General features: G+C 37.9%; 1 protein-coding gene across 2 annotated transcripts in view; it reads right to left on the bottom strand.

Annotated features, from left to right (window-relative positions):
- LOC105915352 (protein crumbs homolog 2) overlaps positions 1–13,175 on the bottom strand; it is a 37,293-nt gene extending 24,118 nt beyond the window's left edge. Inside the window, exons 1-3 of one of the 2 annotated variants that reach the window (XM_012849427.3) lie at positions 12,913–13,175; positions 4,283–4,360; positions 3,665–4,198 (exon numbers count right to left, since the gene is read on the bottom strand). In XM_012849427.3, coding sequence (XP_012704881.2) covers positions 3,665–4,198; positions 4,283–4,360; positions 12,913–12,982 — 682 coding nt within the window. In that variant the 5' untranslated portion in view covers positions 12,983–13,175. Of the gene's footprint in view, positions 1–3,664; positions 4,361–12,912 lie in introns of both variants that reach the window. The other variant, XM_021308905.2, reaches the window with a different exon arrangement.
- Positions 13,176–15,866: the final 2,691 nt, after the last annotated feature.

The following is a 15,866-nucleotide window of genomic DNA, read 5'->3' as shown; positions in this document are numbered from 1 at the left end:
TTTCATAAACCTTACTGAAAAGCTTTCATAAACACTACTGAAAAGCTTTCATAAACACTACTGAAAAGCTTTTATATACACTACTGAAAAGCTTTCATAAACACTACTGAAAAGCTTTCATAAACCTTACTGAAAAGCTTTCATAAACACTACTGAAAAGCTTTCATAAACACTACTGAAAAGCTTTTATATACACTACTGAAAAGCTTTCATAAACCTTACTGAAAAGCTTTCATAAACACTACTGAAAAGCTTTCATAAACACTACTGAAAAGCTTTTATATACACTACTGAAAAGCTTTCATAAACACTACTGAAAAGCTTTTATATACTCTACTGAAAAGCTTTCATGAACACTATTGAAAAGCTTTCATAAACACTACTGAAAAGCTTTCATAAACACTACTGAAAAGCTTTTATATACACTACTGAAAAGCTTTCATGAACACTATTGAAAAGCTTTTATATACACTACTGAAAAGCTTTCATAAACACTAATGAAAAGCTTTTATACACACTACTGAAAAGCTTTCATACACACTACTCAAATTGTGGTTTAGCGTTGTAGCATTTGACAGGATAAGCTAAAATAAAGTTGAGTAATGCCCCTGCTTCTGTAAGGTGTTCAGCGGGTAGCTGAGCAGTAGTGATGGGTCAATGAGGCGTCATGAAGTGTTTCGACACGTTGCCAAACTGTATTGATACTGTGCCAATACTCTGTCACTGAATACTGACACCTGCTGGATGTTAAAAATCCCTACAGGCAACCTAGTTGTCAGCGTTAACTGACACTGATTAGATGACCTAGTATACACAATAATACAATTTAAGTCATTGTATGTTGCATTGTATTATTTCATATTTTCATTTGAATTTAAAATAGCTTTGATTTTTTTTTATACAGTCAATAAATAATGTGAACCTGTGTCATAACATAATAACATTTAAGTAAGCATGTTGTGAATGAGGATGCTTGTGGACTGGCATTTTTTTTTAAATAAATTTTTATTAAAAAAAATAAGTTGTTTCGACGATTTGATATTGAATCTGTTACGCTTTTTTGATATCACTTCTCCAGCTGTAGAAAACACCCGATGAAGCACAGATGATGCTGCAGTGCAGGGAAATTGTAATGAAAAGCGGACGAGGTTTGGACAGACTGTCTTTTGGTTTTTCCAGTCTATCATAGGATTTTGGGACCTTTTGCCAAGTATCTGTGTACCTCTTGGATAGTATTAGCTGTGGCACTTTGGGTCTGCCTGCCCACTTCGATGTCAAATGTTGCCAAATGTCATGTAAAAAGAACAAATTGGCATTTTAGTACATGATTTATAAACAACAAACTGCCCAATAACATGCCTGAAGTAGGGGCAGACAGCTTTTGTGAAGATGGTCCTGGCTGGGGCTCATTTGGGGTCGTCAGATGATTTATTTCAATATTCTCAGCCGCACATTGCTTTTCTAAAATAACGAGGGAACACGCTCAGTTCTGAACAATTCTTTATGCTGCTCTTCATTTTTATTCCAACGGAATCTATTTAACTGGCAAACACACTGACAGTGTTTGCCAGTAACAGGCTTTAAAACTAGGGACTACAGTGAAATGCTATGGTCAAGTGAGCAGACTACTTTCTTCCCCCCCAGCTCTTTAACACTGATACCCTACAAAATAAAATAGAAATAAAGTTTCAGCTTCATTATAAAGCTAACTTACATTTTAAAGTGACAAGCTTGCATCAAGAGCTTTGAGACCACATCAGATTGTTACAATTTCAAACTTCAAACCGGTCTTTTCAACGATTTGATATCCAATTATAACATCAGCTCAATCCCAAAGATTTTGCACTGCCACCTTTGTAAAATTAACTGACCAGCAATCTAATCATAACGAGGCAACAGTTAGTATGTTTTTGAATGAAACGATTCATTAGCCTACTTTCCATAAGATGACTGCATGACTGAAGGACTTCCCCTAAACCGGCAATGCAGGAGCACTCCAGCCGTCTCAGTAGTGCCGGTTGATGTAGTCAGGATCCATGCAGGGTGAATGTCAGACTTGCTTTGGCTTGAATGGACATCAGCCTTTATGAATACCAGGTCATCGATTTCGCTATTTGTTATCACCGTGCCAACTTTTCTACTGTGGAGGTATGCCTCAGTACATTCACATTGCAGAACCATTCGCACCAAGTGACAACACAAAATAGTTAAAAATGTCCTTGTACATTATATGAGGCCATTTCTTCATTTCATCCTCCCAGTCATAAATAGTTTGAGGGTGGGGCACTGACCTGCCACTTCGGTTGCTCTGCAATTTTTTAAAATATTGCTGCCACATTTACCAGTTCAGTCAAGCTAATGGTAGCTGGCCTAGGTAAGCGCCGAAACGGAAGTGCTGCACAAAAAAACCCGAAATTGGACCTATATTTACGCGTTTGACAATAAGCAAAGTTAGCTTGGATAATATGAACAGAGATTCTTGTCACCTCTTAGGATTTTGGAGAAATAAACTCTTGAAAATGATTCAACGCATATATGAGGAACTTCTACTTGGTATTTTTTCCAAAAATCTACAATAAAATCATGAAATATCTATTCTAGTTATAGTATAAGTGACCATTTCACAAAATATGAAGTGATTGTTGTTACCTCATTTTGGAGAAATACATTCCTGAAAATGAGTCAAAACCACATCCTAGATTGGCATTATGATGAACTCTTATTTGGTAATTCTCCAAAAATCTGCATTAAAATTATGATTTATTTTTTCTATTTGTAGTATCAGTGTGTGAAAGTAATAGTTTTCTAACTAAAAATAATTTTCTGAGGGTCATGCTTCTCTTTTTCTCTTAATTTATATATCTTTAAGGCCACCCCTACTGCTCTCTTACCGTGATGCACCATGTATCCACGAAGCTAAACTTTAAGAGTCAGATGACGTCGGTTCACTTGATTGCAATGTGGAAATCGGAGACGACTCCCTACTAGACCCATGAGTAATTATTGCCGTTGACAAACTCGTCCTGTTTTCGGCTATAGTGCTGAACAAATGGAGAGCAAAAGGATCAATGATAAATTAAGTTATGAGTGACGACTGAAGCGATTCAGTCTTGACAAGGAACAGCAGGAGATTGCAAGATTGCAAGACCCAGGTTTTATTTTGCTAGGCCACTTCCGCTTATCAGCATAAGGATTTACATGGCAGCTAAACATTTAGATCCAAACTAAATATTTAGCTAGCACCAAGCTAGCTAAATATTTAGTTACCAAGCTAAGTCGCTAAATATTTAGTTGCTAAACTAAATATTAAGATACAAACTAAACATTTAGGTCCTTGCTAAATATTTAGTTTGCAGATTAAATATTTAGTTTGCAATTTAAATAGTTTGTTTTCTAATTAAATATTTGGTTATAAAATTAAATATTTAGCTTTCCAATTAAATATTTTGTTTGCAATTGTGACATTTATAAATATGACTTGGAAAATCTATCCCTCATTTTATTTCTCTTAAAACATGCTAAATAATCCAAAATATGACTGTTAATTTTTAACAGTATACCTGTACAAATGGCGCCCAACATAAATCTATCTTTTCAAACCAAAATAGTTTGTCATAAAGCTTCTTCAAACTTTCATATATCGGTTTGTAAAACAGTGCATTACCTTCAAAACCTGGAGCACAGGCACACACATAGTAATCCACCATGTCCTGACATGTGCCGTTGTTCTGACAGGGTTGTGAGGCACATTCATTGATGTCCAGGTCACAGTGGTAACCCTGAAATCCAGGCACACAGAAACACTGGTAGCCGTTGACTGTGTCTTTGCAGATGGCTCCATTCTGGCAGGGGTCAGACTTGCATTCATCTACATCCTCCTCACAGTTCATCCCCTGAAATCCATCAGCGCATTGGCATTGGGGGCCAAGGTCAGGGATATCCAGGCAAGTGCCCCCATTCTGGCATGTTTCCTTTGAGCAAGTGGTCACGTCATCCTGGCAGTCCTCACCTCCCAGTCCAAGGGGACAGTGGCATGAATACCCATTGACTCTGTCCAGACAGTTGGACTTAACACCACTGCAGGGGTTGCTCTGACATTCATCCACATCCTCCTCACAGCTGTTCCCTGTGAAGCCATCCGGGCACTGACAGGTAAAGTTATTCATCCCAAGTTGGCCAGTACAGTTGGTGCAAGGTGCTAAAATGCAGGGATCGTACAGCTCATCACAGTTTTTACCCATGTACCACACTGGTCCTTTGATGCACAGACACACATATTTACCTCTGTGGTCGACACATTTTGCACCATTGTTGCAAGGAGAGGATAAACACCTGTCTGCTGCTGCTGTACACAGTAACCCTAGAATGGAGGGGAACAAAAAAATAAACAAAGGGATGCGTAAATTTACTACCACATACATCATATGAGAAACAATCAAGTTAAATGATCAAAACGAGTATGTCATGTGCCTTTCTGAGGTCTTAGGTCACTGAACAAAATATCTTTATCAGTTCTGAAACTGAACAATTGTGAAAGGGGGAGGGGGGCAGTGTGCTCCAGAGAACAACCCCTTTCAGAATATTTGGAATCCCTACAGCTGGAAGAAGTTTGGGCAGCTTGAACCCTAGATCTGAAAGCAAATATCCCGGGTTTCTTGAACACAACACAGTAGGCCCATCTCAGTAAACTTGAATGACATTGAAAACTTACAATCTTTTATTTATTTAGTTATATAAATTCATTACACATGGTTTGACTTTGTAAAATGCCTTGAGATGACATGTTTCATGAATTGGCGCTGTATAAATAAAACTGAATTTAATTGAATTGAATATATTTCAATGGTTTATTTGTATTAATTTATATAATTATGGCTTGCCACAGCAAAAACTCTAAATTTGTTTTTCCCAAAAACTACAATAATAGATTAAAACAATAATAGGAAAAGAGTTCTTAATACAGAAATCCTGAAAAAAAAAAAAAAACCATTTATCCTGACTTATTTTTCAGAAGACAGTAGTGGACCCTAAGCAGAAGAATGGCAAACGACAAAAGTCTGCTTGTATGTCAGACCCAGTTGCACCCAAATAATTTAAGGAAGTGTTCCCTTTGATTACTGCTACCATTTTAGATATGACTAATCTATCATTTTTGTAGTCTTTTAAAAAATAAACTTCTTGACCAATCACTTAATCTGGATGGCATTATTTTTGCCACTGGTGATAAAGCAAAAACCCTTTGTGCTATTTTTGACCAGGACATGTCATTTAAATCTGATATTAAACAGCTTTCTACAATTCCCTTCTTTTACCTCCAGAATATTATTATATTAAAAATATCCTTTCATGGAGCAAAACTTAAAAACTAGTCCTCGCATTTGTTACTTAAACGCTGGACTATTGTAATTATTTACTATCACGAAGTCCATAAAATGCAGTTCAAAACCTTCAGCTGATCCAAAATGCTGCAGCAAGAGTTCTTATGAAAAATAAAAAGAGAGCTTCACATTCAAAGTCAGGGTGTGAATGTGACTGTTAATGGATGAAGGACTGATTTTAGTGTAAAGTGTTTTGGGAACATCAGACTTGATAAAGTGCTGTACAAGTACAAGCCATTTACCATTTACAACTACTCCTATAACTCCTGGAGATAGGTACCAGCACCCCTCGCGACCCCATGAGGTATTAAGCGAGTAACAAAATGGATGGATGGATGGAATTACTCCTATTTTAGCTTCCCTTCATTGGCTTCCTGCTAAATCCAGAACAGAATTTAAAATTCTACTTCTCACCTAAAAAGCCCTTAATAATCAAGCCCCATCATTAGTTTTCAGGCTCCCCTCATGTGGAACCAACTCCCAAATTTAGATGGTGAGGCAGACACCCTGTCTACTATTAAGACTAGGCTTTAAACTTTCCTTTTTTGACAAAGCTTATAGTTAATCATAGTTATAGTCAGTTGCGGCGACTGTGGCTCAGTGGATAATGTAGTGGTCAGCTAAGTTACTGCTGTCAACAATATCATGTTCTCCTACGGAGTATACAGTGGGCCCTATCTTTCATTGTTTAGCCTTATTTCTCTCCTAGTCATAGCAGTGGGCTGGACCTTTACTGCAACTAGCTGTATGTGCTCTCCTTTACCCCCATGAAATGAAAACTGGCCCAGAACGCTTTGCTTTATCTCCTAATTGAAGCAACAAATGGAACTTGTACTGCCCTTTACCCTTTTACTTATCGTTCACATTGAAAGTATTCCTGGACCTGGATCAGTGCTTCTGTGTTCTTTGTCTGTCAATCTGCTCAAACAGAGCAGATTGACAGACTGCTCCAAACCCCCAGTCAGTCATGACAGGTGGTTGTTCATACTGAGCCTGGTCCTGCTGGAGGTTTCTTCCTGTTAAAGGGGTGTTTTCCTCTCCACTGTCACTACTTGCATGCTTGGTGTGGGGCACCGCTGCAAGGCATTCTGATTGGAATCCTTAGAAATTTTGGTAACACTTTACTTGGAGGGACGTGCATAATACTGACATTACACTGTCATAAAGATAACATAACATCTGTCATGAACATCTTTATTAATGTTTAAGACTGTTGTCATTTGGTAAATGATGACACTTTAATGAAGTGTTGACATTGTTTAAAATGTCTTTGTAATGACAACTTGGCATTAACACAAAAATCATAATCCATCATAAATATGGACATACAATGTCTAAACATAAACCTTTAAAAAGCTATTTAAATGTATTTGTTAACTTTACATTACATTGTCATATGTTGTTGGTCTTAACTTTGGCTGTCATGAGATAATTTTAATAATCATTAATATTTTACCTTACCTCAAGTAAAGCGGAACATGTAGGGCTAGTTTTAAAGATGACATTAAATGTTACTATACTGTCAAATGCTTCAATACCAGAGTAATTAAAGTTTCCCCTTTACCTCAAGTAAAGTTGAACAAGTAGGACTAATTGCAAAGATGTCATTAGGTAGTATTATACTGACAAATGAAATGTTTGGTTCTGTAAAGGGCAAGTCGTCATAACAAAGATATTTTCAACAATGTCAGCTTTGCATTAAAAGTGTCATAATTCACAGAATGACACTGAATGACAACAGTCATAAACATTTACGAGGACTCCTTCATGTGCAAGACAGGTGTTATGTCATATGTAATAACAGTCATATGTAATAACAGTCTAATGTCAGTCTTATGCATACCCCTTCAAATAAAGTGTTACAGATTTTTTTTAAGTAGGTTGTCTGTTTATTCAATGGAATTTACTTTTTAAACTACCTTCAGGTTACATACGTTGTAGATTTTTGCCATATAAATAATCTGAATTTAATTAAAATGAATTGAGACTGTGAGGCAAGCATTCTTGTCCAACATCAGTAACTTCAGAATTCCAAATAAACACACTCCTTAAACTTGTGGAAAATTTCCCCAAAAGAGCTGAAGCTATTATAGATACAAAGGGTGGATTGACATCAGCTCATGTGTCTGAAGGCAAATGATTAAGCAGTGTAACTGAGAGTGAGAAAACAAGCAGAACAAGTCTAATTTAGAGGGTGTAATCTCAAATTAACAATTCAACAAATTTGACCCTTGTGGTAAAAGCAAAATAGCTCTAAAAGTACATATTATCTTAAACCTATCTATGTCTTTAAAGGCCAACTTTTACCAATAAGGCACCTACACATCAGGCAGGCCATTCCTGACACCTTCCTCTCCTACTCAATAACAAGGTGACTGAGTTTTACCACCTGTAAAATGTACCACTGCACTGTTGGTTGGGTGAATAAAAGCTTTCCAATTACATGGCAGACACTCAGCTTCTTTGTAAACAACATCATCAACAGAAGTAACAATGCATTTTTGTCTTCCACCTAACACCTGTATCCCTTTTTTTGCACTGTAAGCACCTTAACACCTCCACTTCCTTTCCTTGGCATCTCCTATCACTTCCACCTAACACCAAAGCCTCCTTCTCACATAACTGCCTCACTTCTTCTCCTATCACCTCCCTGCTGTTCAGACTTCATAAAGCCTAGGAGGTCCCGTGTTCATTATGTTGCCTCCACTTTGAGAACCTACATGCTTGTTAGGACAAGGTTCGATTTTTGGACATTTTCTTCTAAAACATCCAACTGCAGCATACAAAAGGCAAATAAAGTGATGAGTTAAAACTTTATTTATCACTCAGATAGGATATCGCAGTGCTACTTTGGATAAACTTAATTTCTGCTGTTTTAACTGAGTGTATCCTGAAATTGTTAGAACAGAGTATCTGTTTCTCTTGATAGAACTGATGGATTACACACAGATGGACTCTATTTCTTAAACAGGTGACTTCTGAAGGCAGTTGACAAAGATGCACAACATAGTCTAAAGATTTTAAATTTTCTTCTGAACAATACCTATCCTTTTTTACTTTACAATTCTGCATTGCTTTGTTTTGGTTTAAGACAGTGAATGAATTGATAATACACCAAAGTTTGCAGTTGTGCTGTGATAAAATGTTCAATGTTGTGACTGCCTTGAGAACAAAGGATTTCAATCACCGCTAATGTGTCTTTGGTTTAGTTGTGTTTAGCACAGTGCTTTACATAAATCATTGCTAAAGAGTTTTACTTTTCAAAGGATGTAAAAAAGGTATTGTAGCACAACTATTTTAACCTTCTATATTAGTGGCATTTAAATTCTTGTTCAGCTACTATAATTACGATCTATTTTGAATTAAGCATTTTCTAATTCAGACTACTGAATCGTTTTGACAGTTATATTAGTGAATTTTCAAGATTGTTTACCTTAAGCATGTATACTGAAAGTACTTCATCTTTATCTCTGGATGAACTTTTCCGATCCATTTCCGATCTCTACATCGATCTCTTTAAGATCAGACTAATTTCATATTTTTTTCTGCATCATTGTCCTCTTTTGTGTGCCATATACCATACAAAACCCAGATAATTCACTACAGAAGCCCAGTGCAGATATTTTAGGTTTAATGCAGGCCACCATCTTCTTCTAGTTGTAATCTTGGGAATCTTGCCAGTGGCGGCTGGCCCATAGGGGGCGCTCAGGCGCTGCCCTCCCTAGATGTGGAGGGGAAAAGTCAAAATATATTTAGATTTCAAAAGTATTAATTTTCAGTTTTTAATTAATAGTATGTGGCTACATGTAATATGAATTATTAAAACACTTCTACTAATTGACTTTACCTATTGACTCTCGTTTAACAGTGCATTTCCACCAACAGAACGTAGCATTTCTCCTATAGGGCTGTCACTCAAGGAGCCCCACAAGTGTAGTGAAGTAACCAATCGTATAATGTTGCTAGAGAAAATGTATATATATTTGGCCAATCAGCATCGCCAAAATGAATGGCTTTGGGGCTACTGAAATCATAGCCCTTGCTGCACAGTGATATAGGTATATGGCAAGCCGTTTTAACATAAAGTAATGTAGCTAGCAGTCAGTCAGGCAGTAACGTAGAGATTACGGCGACGACGACAGAGAGCGAGACACACATTTTGTCATGTGGTAAGTGAGTTTGAATATTGGGCTATATGTTGAAAGGATTTTGGAAGGTGCTGTGAACATTGTATCAGGTACATAATTTTATCAGCTGATATTTTTTTTCATATTTTGAAATTCTGTTGTGTTTCTGTTGTGTTGTGAAACCCATTGTGTCATTGTGAAACTGTTTGGCTGAAGATAATGACAGTACAGTATGGTGTATGCCTACTTTGGTGACAAATAGTGAATTTTAGTGTTGTATTTAATACTGTTCCTTTCCAAAGATAAGATCATAAGATCTAATATAGCTGTAAATGGTTGAATGTATCTGTAAGCTGCTGATTCTGAGAAGGGAATTAAATACTTATGGTGGAATCGTAGTAATTTTCTGACTTTTAATTTGATGGCATGTACTGGGTTAGGCAGGGAAATCTATTGGCCAGCCCCACCAAGATCTTTTTTTCACCAGCCGCCACTGAATCTTGCTGAAGGGATTTTAAAGGCAGCAAGGTTTTCCTCACTCTGCACCCCGTCATCCAAACCCAGTCAACGCCTCACACATTCCAGGGTGATGATAACAGCTCCTCCTACATCCCATCACAAAGCACTTCATAGATCACTGCTGCGGCCCGACAGAGTTGATACCTGGCACTGATTGGTACCAGTGTCTCAAACCAGCAGTAACACTAAGCAGAGCCGCTGACTGTTGGCAGGTAGAAGGATGTCAGAATCAGACTGATGATGCTCACCAGACATCAGCATGTCACTTATGGGTGGGGGTGTGTGGTTGTAGTAGGGTCTTGGTTTGGCCTAACACATCGTTCCCCCCTGCTGTGGGATGGAACAACAGATTCACTTTTAAAGCTTTTGCTTCCACCCCCTGGGTTTAAAGTTGTGTTTGTTTTTTGTCATGTCTTTATAAATGTCTCTGGTTAAAAAGTAAATTGCAAGTAAAACATTTAAAGTGAATAAAGCTTTAACACAGCAGTACTTCCGACTTGTCTGATCAGTCAAAGAAGGACATGGAGGCTTTAACATCTCTGGACGGAGAAAGTTATGTTCCATATTGGAAACACTAGCTAAAGGTTCTAGCCAATTCAACTCATGTCTTGTGTCAAAGAAAATTGGTCGGTATCTTTGTTATTCAGCACAGTTTATGCGAAAGTATAAAATACACCAGCAGACACTTCTAATTCTGATGCCAGAAAAAGAGCTGAGGTTTTTGTTTTTAAAACTGCATAACTATTAAAGTTCTCCTTGGGAGTATGACGTAGACTTCCAGACCATAGATGAAAGCTCAAGAATGTGAAGCCATTTGTTAACTTTTCTATATTACTTTCTAGACCTGCTCATTTTATCTAGTTGTGATCTGTGCTCACCCAAAACCCATTTAGACCATTTAGATAATCGGATCTGATGAGCACAGATCTGTCTCACATTGACTGATTCACCTCTCATTTCCTTCAAAAGCAATGACAAACCAGTTTCCAGAGCAGAGGGTCTAAACTGAATGAAATTAATTGGTTTGAATTTGACAGCATGTAATTGTGTTTGAAGTGGACAAGTTTTGTGTCTTGGATCCACTTCTTTTTGTAGGGAAGAAGAAGAAGAAATCTTTATTTGTCATTGCAATTGTATGTTCAGGCAAAGTTTAACTTCTGCATTTAACCCATCCCTTAGGGAGTTAATGGGTGGCTCTCAGCGCCTGGAGAGCATTCTGGGGCTCAGGGTCTTGCTTAGGTGGCACTATTCAGGGTTGGAAGCGGGTACTTGCAGCCCCCTCAGAAAACAAGTGCATTGCTCTAACCACTAGGCTGCCACTCCCCTGTATTGTTTGCACACTAAGTTGAATTAAGTGGATCGGATTTGAATTGAGTTAAACTGAACCACATCTACTTGTACTCAACTGAACTGACGTATGTATAGGTGAAAATGGTCACCCTGAGTCTAGACAGTCATGCTGCAGGGCTGAAGAAGAATCAACGCTGTGACTCCCAGAGAACGCACGTTAAGCTCAGAGGAATTTTATTGAATCACCGCATGAGACTGGCAGCTCCACCAGGGTTCAGCTTTGTCCTCTGGAGGATCCACAGCAGGTGGCTGCTTTGCTTTATATCAAAAGGAATGCCCAAATCCTTTTGGACCCAGTCAGAGTCTGAGACATACATCCTTTTGTTTCCTGTGGGAGGCTTTATCGAGGTTTGTGTTTAATTTTGTAAGCAGAATATTGGCTTTGTTGGTTCAAGGATATTCAGAGGTTTTAGAATTGTAAACACTGCTTTCTGAGGAGTTTGTTAAAGGTCCTTCAGCTGTATTTTTTTTCCTTTAAAAACTACTGTTTAGCATTTGGATCACTGGTATCAGGCTAAATTCTCTTGAAATTAGTCACAGTCTCACACTGAGACGCCAAAACTGGCCTGACAAATGCACTTGTCTCTTGTAGATGAATCGTTTGGAAGTGAAAGCACATACACTAAGTGGCCTAACTAGAGTCTTCAATGTTTAAAATTGTCGTCATTCTTTATGTAGGACTTTTTGAAGGTTAAAAATTCCAAATTTGATCAACTTTTAATACAACTGCTAAAACTTATTCTTCTGCTTAATTTCTTATTTTCGTCATCTCACTACCTAAGCCCTGCTTCGCATACACGCCTTCTCCTTTAAAACATCAGAGCACAGCCCCACTTCTCTCTCCATGCTCCTTAACGTCCATTGACCCCTCTTTTCAAAGCTGAGACAAAAAAAAACTGTGCAGCAGTGCAGCTGGACGCCTATCCTGTTACCATGGTAACTTCTAACAATGCCAGCCAGATCCAATCACTGCGTTTGGCGTGCCACCGTTCAAACCAGCCTCGAACGCCTCACACAAACAAATGTCATGGGAAAAATGGGTAGGGTAGGTTTTATAAAGCTGTTGAGGTTGACTGACTACCCCCCACCACCACCACCACCACCACCACCACACACACACACACACACACACACACACATATACAAACCCTGGGTCAGCGGTGCACATGCTGCAGATCAATATAAACCACAAAGTCATGAGGAAAATTCAAATAAAGTTGATGTACAATAATTTGGGACATATGTGTTCATAAGTACAGCTTCATTTTGTTTTTTTGTTATTTCATAGTAACTTCTCTAACAGTTGGCAAAATTAAAACAGAAATGTTTCTTAGCAGAAAAAATATATAGTGAATAAATAAAACAGACTAGAACTTAATGTGGTATTATAGTAAAGTTGTGCTAAACACACCAAGGTGTGTTTTTTTAAGAGACTACTTATGAAACATGGACTTTACAAAGCACCTGGAAACCCTGCTCTGATGTGTTCAACAGCACTTCATGCAGTGCTGAAACTGTTGCAGGAAACAAAGACCTACCTAGTTTGAACATCATCATTGTGATCAGCACCGTCCTCTGATATCTGGACCAAACTCTGCCAGACTCCATAGTGAACAGACTGCTGATGTCTCCAGTCAGTACAGACAGATGATGTGAGAGTCTACAGGTTCTCCATCCAGCACGCCTCAGCTTTCCATCCAGGCTGCTTCAAGTTAGCTACAGAGAGCGAGCAGCAGCAACTCCATACTGGACCACTAAGACTCTGAGCAGGAGTCTGTATGAGAGAGTTTTGGAGTTTGTCTGTGTGTGTGTTTCTTAAGGGAACAAGCAGGGATGGAGTAAGACAGCGTAATCACCCCACCAGAGAGTGGGGGAAGGAAACCAAGGAATGGAGTCAAGGATTGGATTCACTCCATCATTTTCTTTCTCCTGATGCTCGTCGATAGCTGCAAACAATATATCTACATCCTCTCAATTTTAAAGGTCCTTTACAAAAGGCTAAGGCATATTTAAATTCAGGCTGACGCAGAGTAATCAAAGCACAGAAGTTACACATAATACAGGCCATGTGCAATGTAAAATTTGAATCTTCATGTTTTAAAAATAAAAGATTTGTCTACCATTGGTACTGCGGTTTTAATTGTTTGTTTATAAATATTTAAAATACCTTAAGTAAAATTTGTTCATAAATTTCAAATCAAAATAAACATTTATTGAGATAAAAAATTTGATAAATTGGAAAACATCAACTGATCTTTTTTTTGCAAAGTTAAGTGATAATGTTTTTTTTTTATCTTGTTACCGAATCATACACCACATTAAACTACAACCATAATTATCCCACAAGACAATAAAGTAAGAGAGTGTTGTGTGTTAAATCTGGCAATAAACTCACAAGTTTGCAGTTAATACAAGACAACTGATCCAAGTTCAGAGTAAAAATGAAAGCTCCTGGTGAGTATTTATCGTTTTGCGTTTGAACAGCAGTGGTACAAAGCTAACAAAGAATATTTCTCTACTTTGGTCTCAAATAAGACGAGTTGTGTTTCTGCTGAACGTAAAACTAGTAGACAGACTATCTACATGGTCATTTGATCTAGTTTATATAGGACCTTTCTAGTCATACTGACCACTCACAGCCCTTCACACTAGAGCCACATTCTCCCAATCACACACTCATACATTCATGTACCAATATACAAATCGGTAGGCATCTTGGGAACAGGGGGACTCAAACCCACTACCTTTCAATTATTGTGTTGACTGTTAATTTTTTCCCAGATGTACCCCATTGCTTGCCCAATCACTGCTAGAGATAGGCACCAGCCCCTTGAAAGGATAAGAGGGTATAGACAATAACTGGGTGGTTGAGTGAAGGTTACACTGTAAACAGATGACTGTCAATAAACACAGTTTCATCAGTGTTAAGCCTTTGAAAATTCAAGATCCAATGTTTTACCAAAGTATTGCTGCTGCTTAAACCATTTCTCATTTTGTCCCAATTTATCATGAATTTCAAATTACTTTTATTGGGATTTTGTGTGATACAGCCATATAAATTAGCATGTTTTTGTGAATTTTGTTTAAATATTGCAAAGATTGTGAAAATGTAAACATATCAAGCCCCCTCTATTTTCATATTCCTATTCCTGTCCATCCAATGGTGTTAAGAAGTATTGTGACTTCTAAATAGAGTCTATCTGTGTAACTTAATCTCAGCATAAATCCATTTGTTCTCTGAAGGCCTCAGAACATTATTAGAGAACGTTGGTGAACAAACAGCATTATTGACACAGGTACACAGAACACAGGTCAGGGAAATAGTTGTGTAGAATTTTATAGAACAGTTAAATTGCAAAACAATACTTAAAGTTTCGAGAAAGAATTTTATTAAATTCAATACAGTTTTTTTATATTTTAAGACGCTTTAAAAAGTCAGTTCTATTGAATCATACAGACATATTGGTTAAGTGGTTTTCTATCTCAGGAAACACAGCAGATTACATCGAGTCATTGACTAGCCATATTCACTCATCCTTAAAGAGCATACACCGACAGAAGTCACTTAGAATGTGTCATTAACTTTACAGCAATCTCTCATACCAAACACGCATGTAGCGACAATGGAGAGAAAACCTCCCCTTTGACAGGAAGAGACCTACAACAAAAACAGGCTCAGAGTGAACAACCAGCAGCCTTGACTAACTGGGGATTTGAGAAGATAAAAACAACACAGAAGAACCAATACATGAGTACTTTTCAATGTGGGAGAATTTGAATATCTTACAAAGAACTAAAAATATAAACAAAGTATGTCAAAACTACAGACCAAGTACCCTTTCCCTCAAAAGACATGCCCTTTTATGGACTACACTGATAGTCTACAAAAGGTAGACCATTGATCAGAGAAACAGCCAAGAGTTCAAGGTGACTCTGGAGGAGCTGCAGAGGTCCAAGGAATGATGGGATAATCTTTGGGCAGAACATTTATCATTCTAACACCCCGCAAGTATGTCCATTAAAAAAAGAGTAGAAATAAAAGTTGATGACAGAAACCTTTAGGATATTTCTACAAGTCAAGTAGGGGACACAGCCAACATTTGGAAAAGTGGCTCTGGTCCGTTCAGACAAAAATGTTACTTTTTGGCCTCCTGGTCTGGCGTTCCTCGAGCTGTGACATCATCCATGGAAGACAGATCATCCGCTATCACCATCTAATATAGAACAGATTACTGGATCAATGTGTGCTTCTGTGCTTTTTTGTCTCTCTTGTTGTGTCTCTGCTCTGTCTTCTCTAACCCCCAGTCGGTCGAGGCAGATGACCGTTCATACTTAGCCTGGTTCTGCTGGAGGTTTTTCCTTCTCAGGGAGTTTTTCTTTCCACTGTTTCTTCATGCTTGCTCAGTATAAGGGATTGCTGCAAAGCAATGGACAATGCAGGCGACTGTCCACTGTGGCTCTATGCTTCTTCAGGAGTGAATGCTGCTTGTCG

The sequence above is a fragment of the Fundulus heteroclitus genome, unplaced genomic scaffold (genome assembly GCF_011125445.2).
Source record: "Fundulus heteroclitus isolate FHET01 unplaced genomic scaffold, MU-UCD_Fhet_4.1 scaffold_396, whole genome shotgun sequence".
Lineage (NCBI taxonomy): Eukaryota > Metazoa > Chordata > Actinopteri > Cyprinodontiformes > Fundulidae > Fundulus > Fundulus heteroclitus.
Note: the sequence above shows the minus strand (reverse complement) of the source record. Positions and strands in the feature narration are given on the sequence as shown.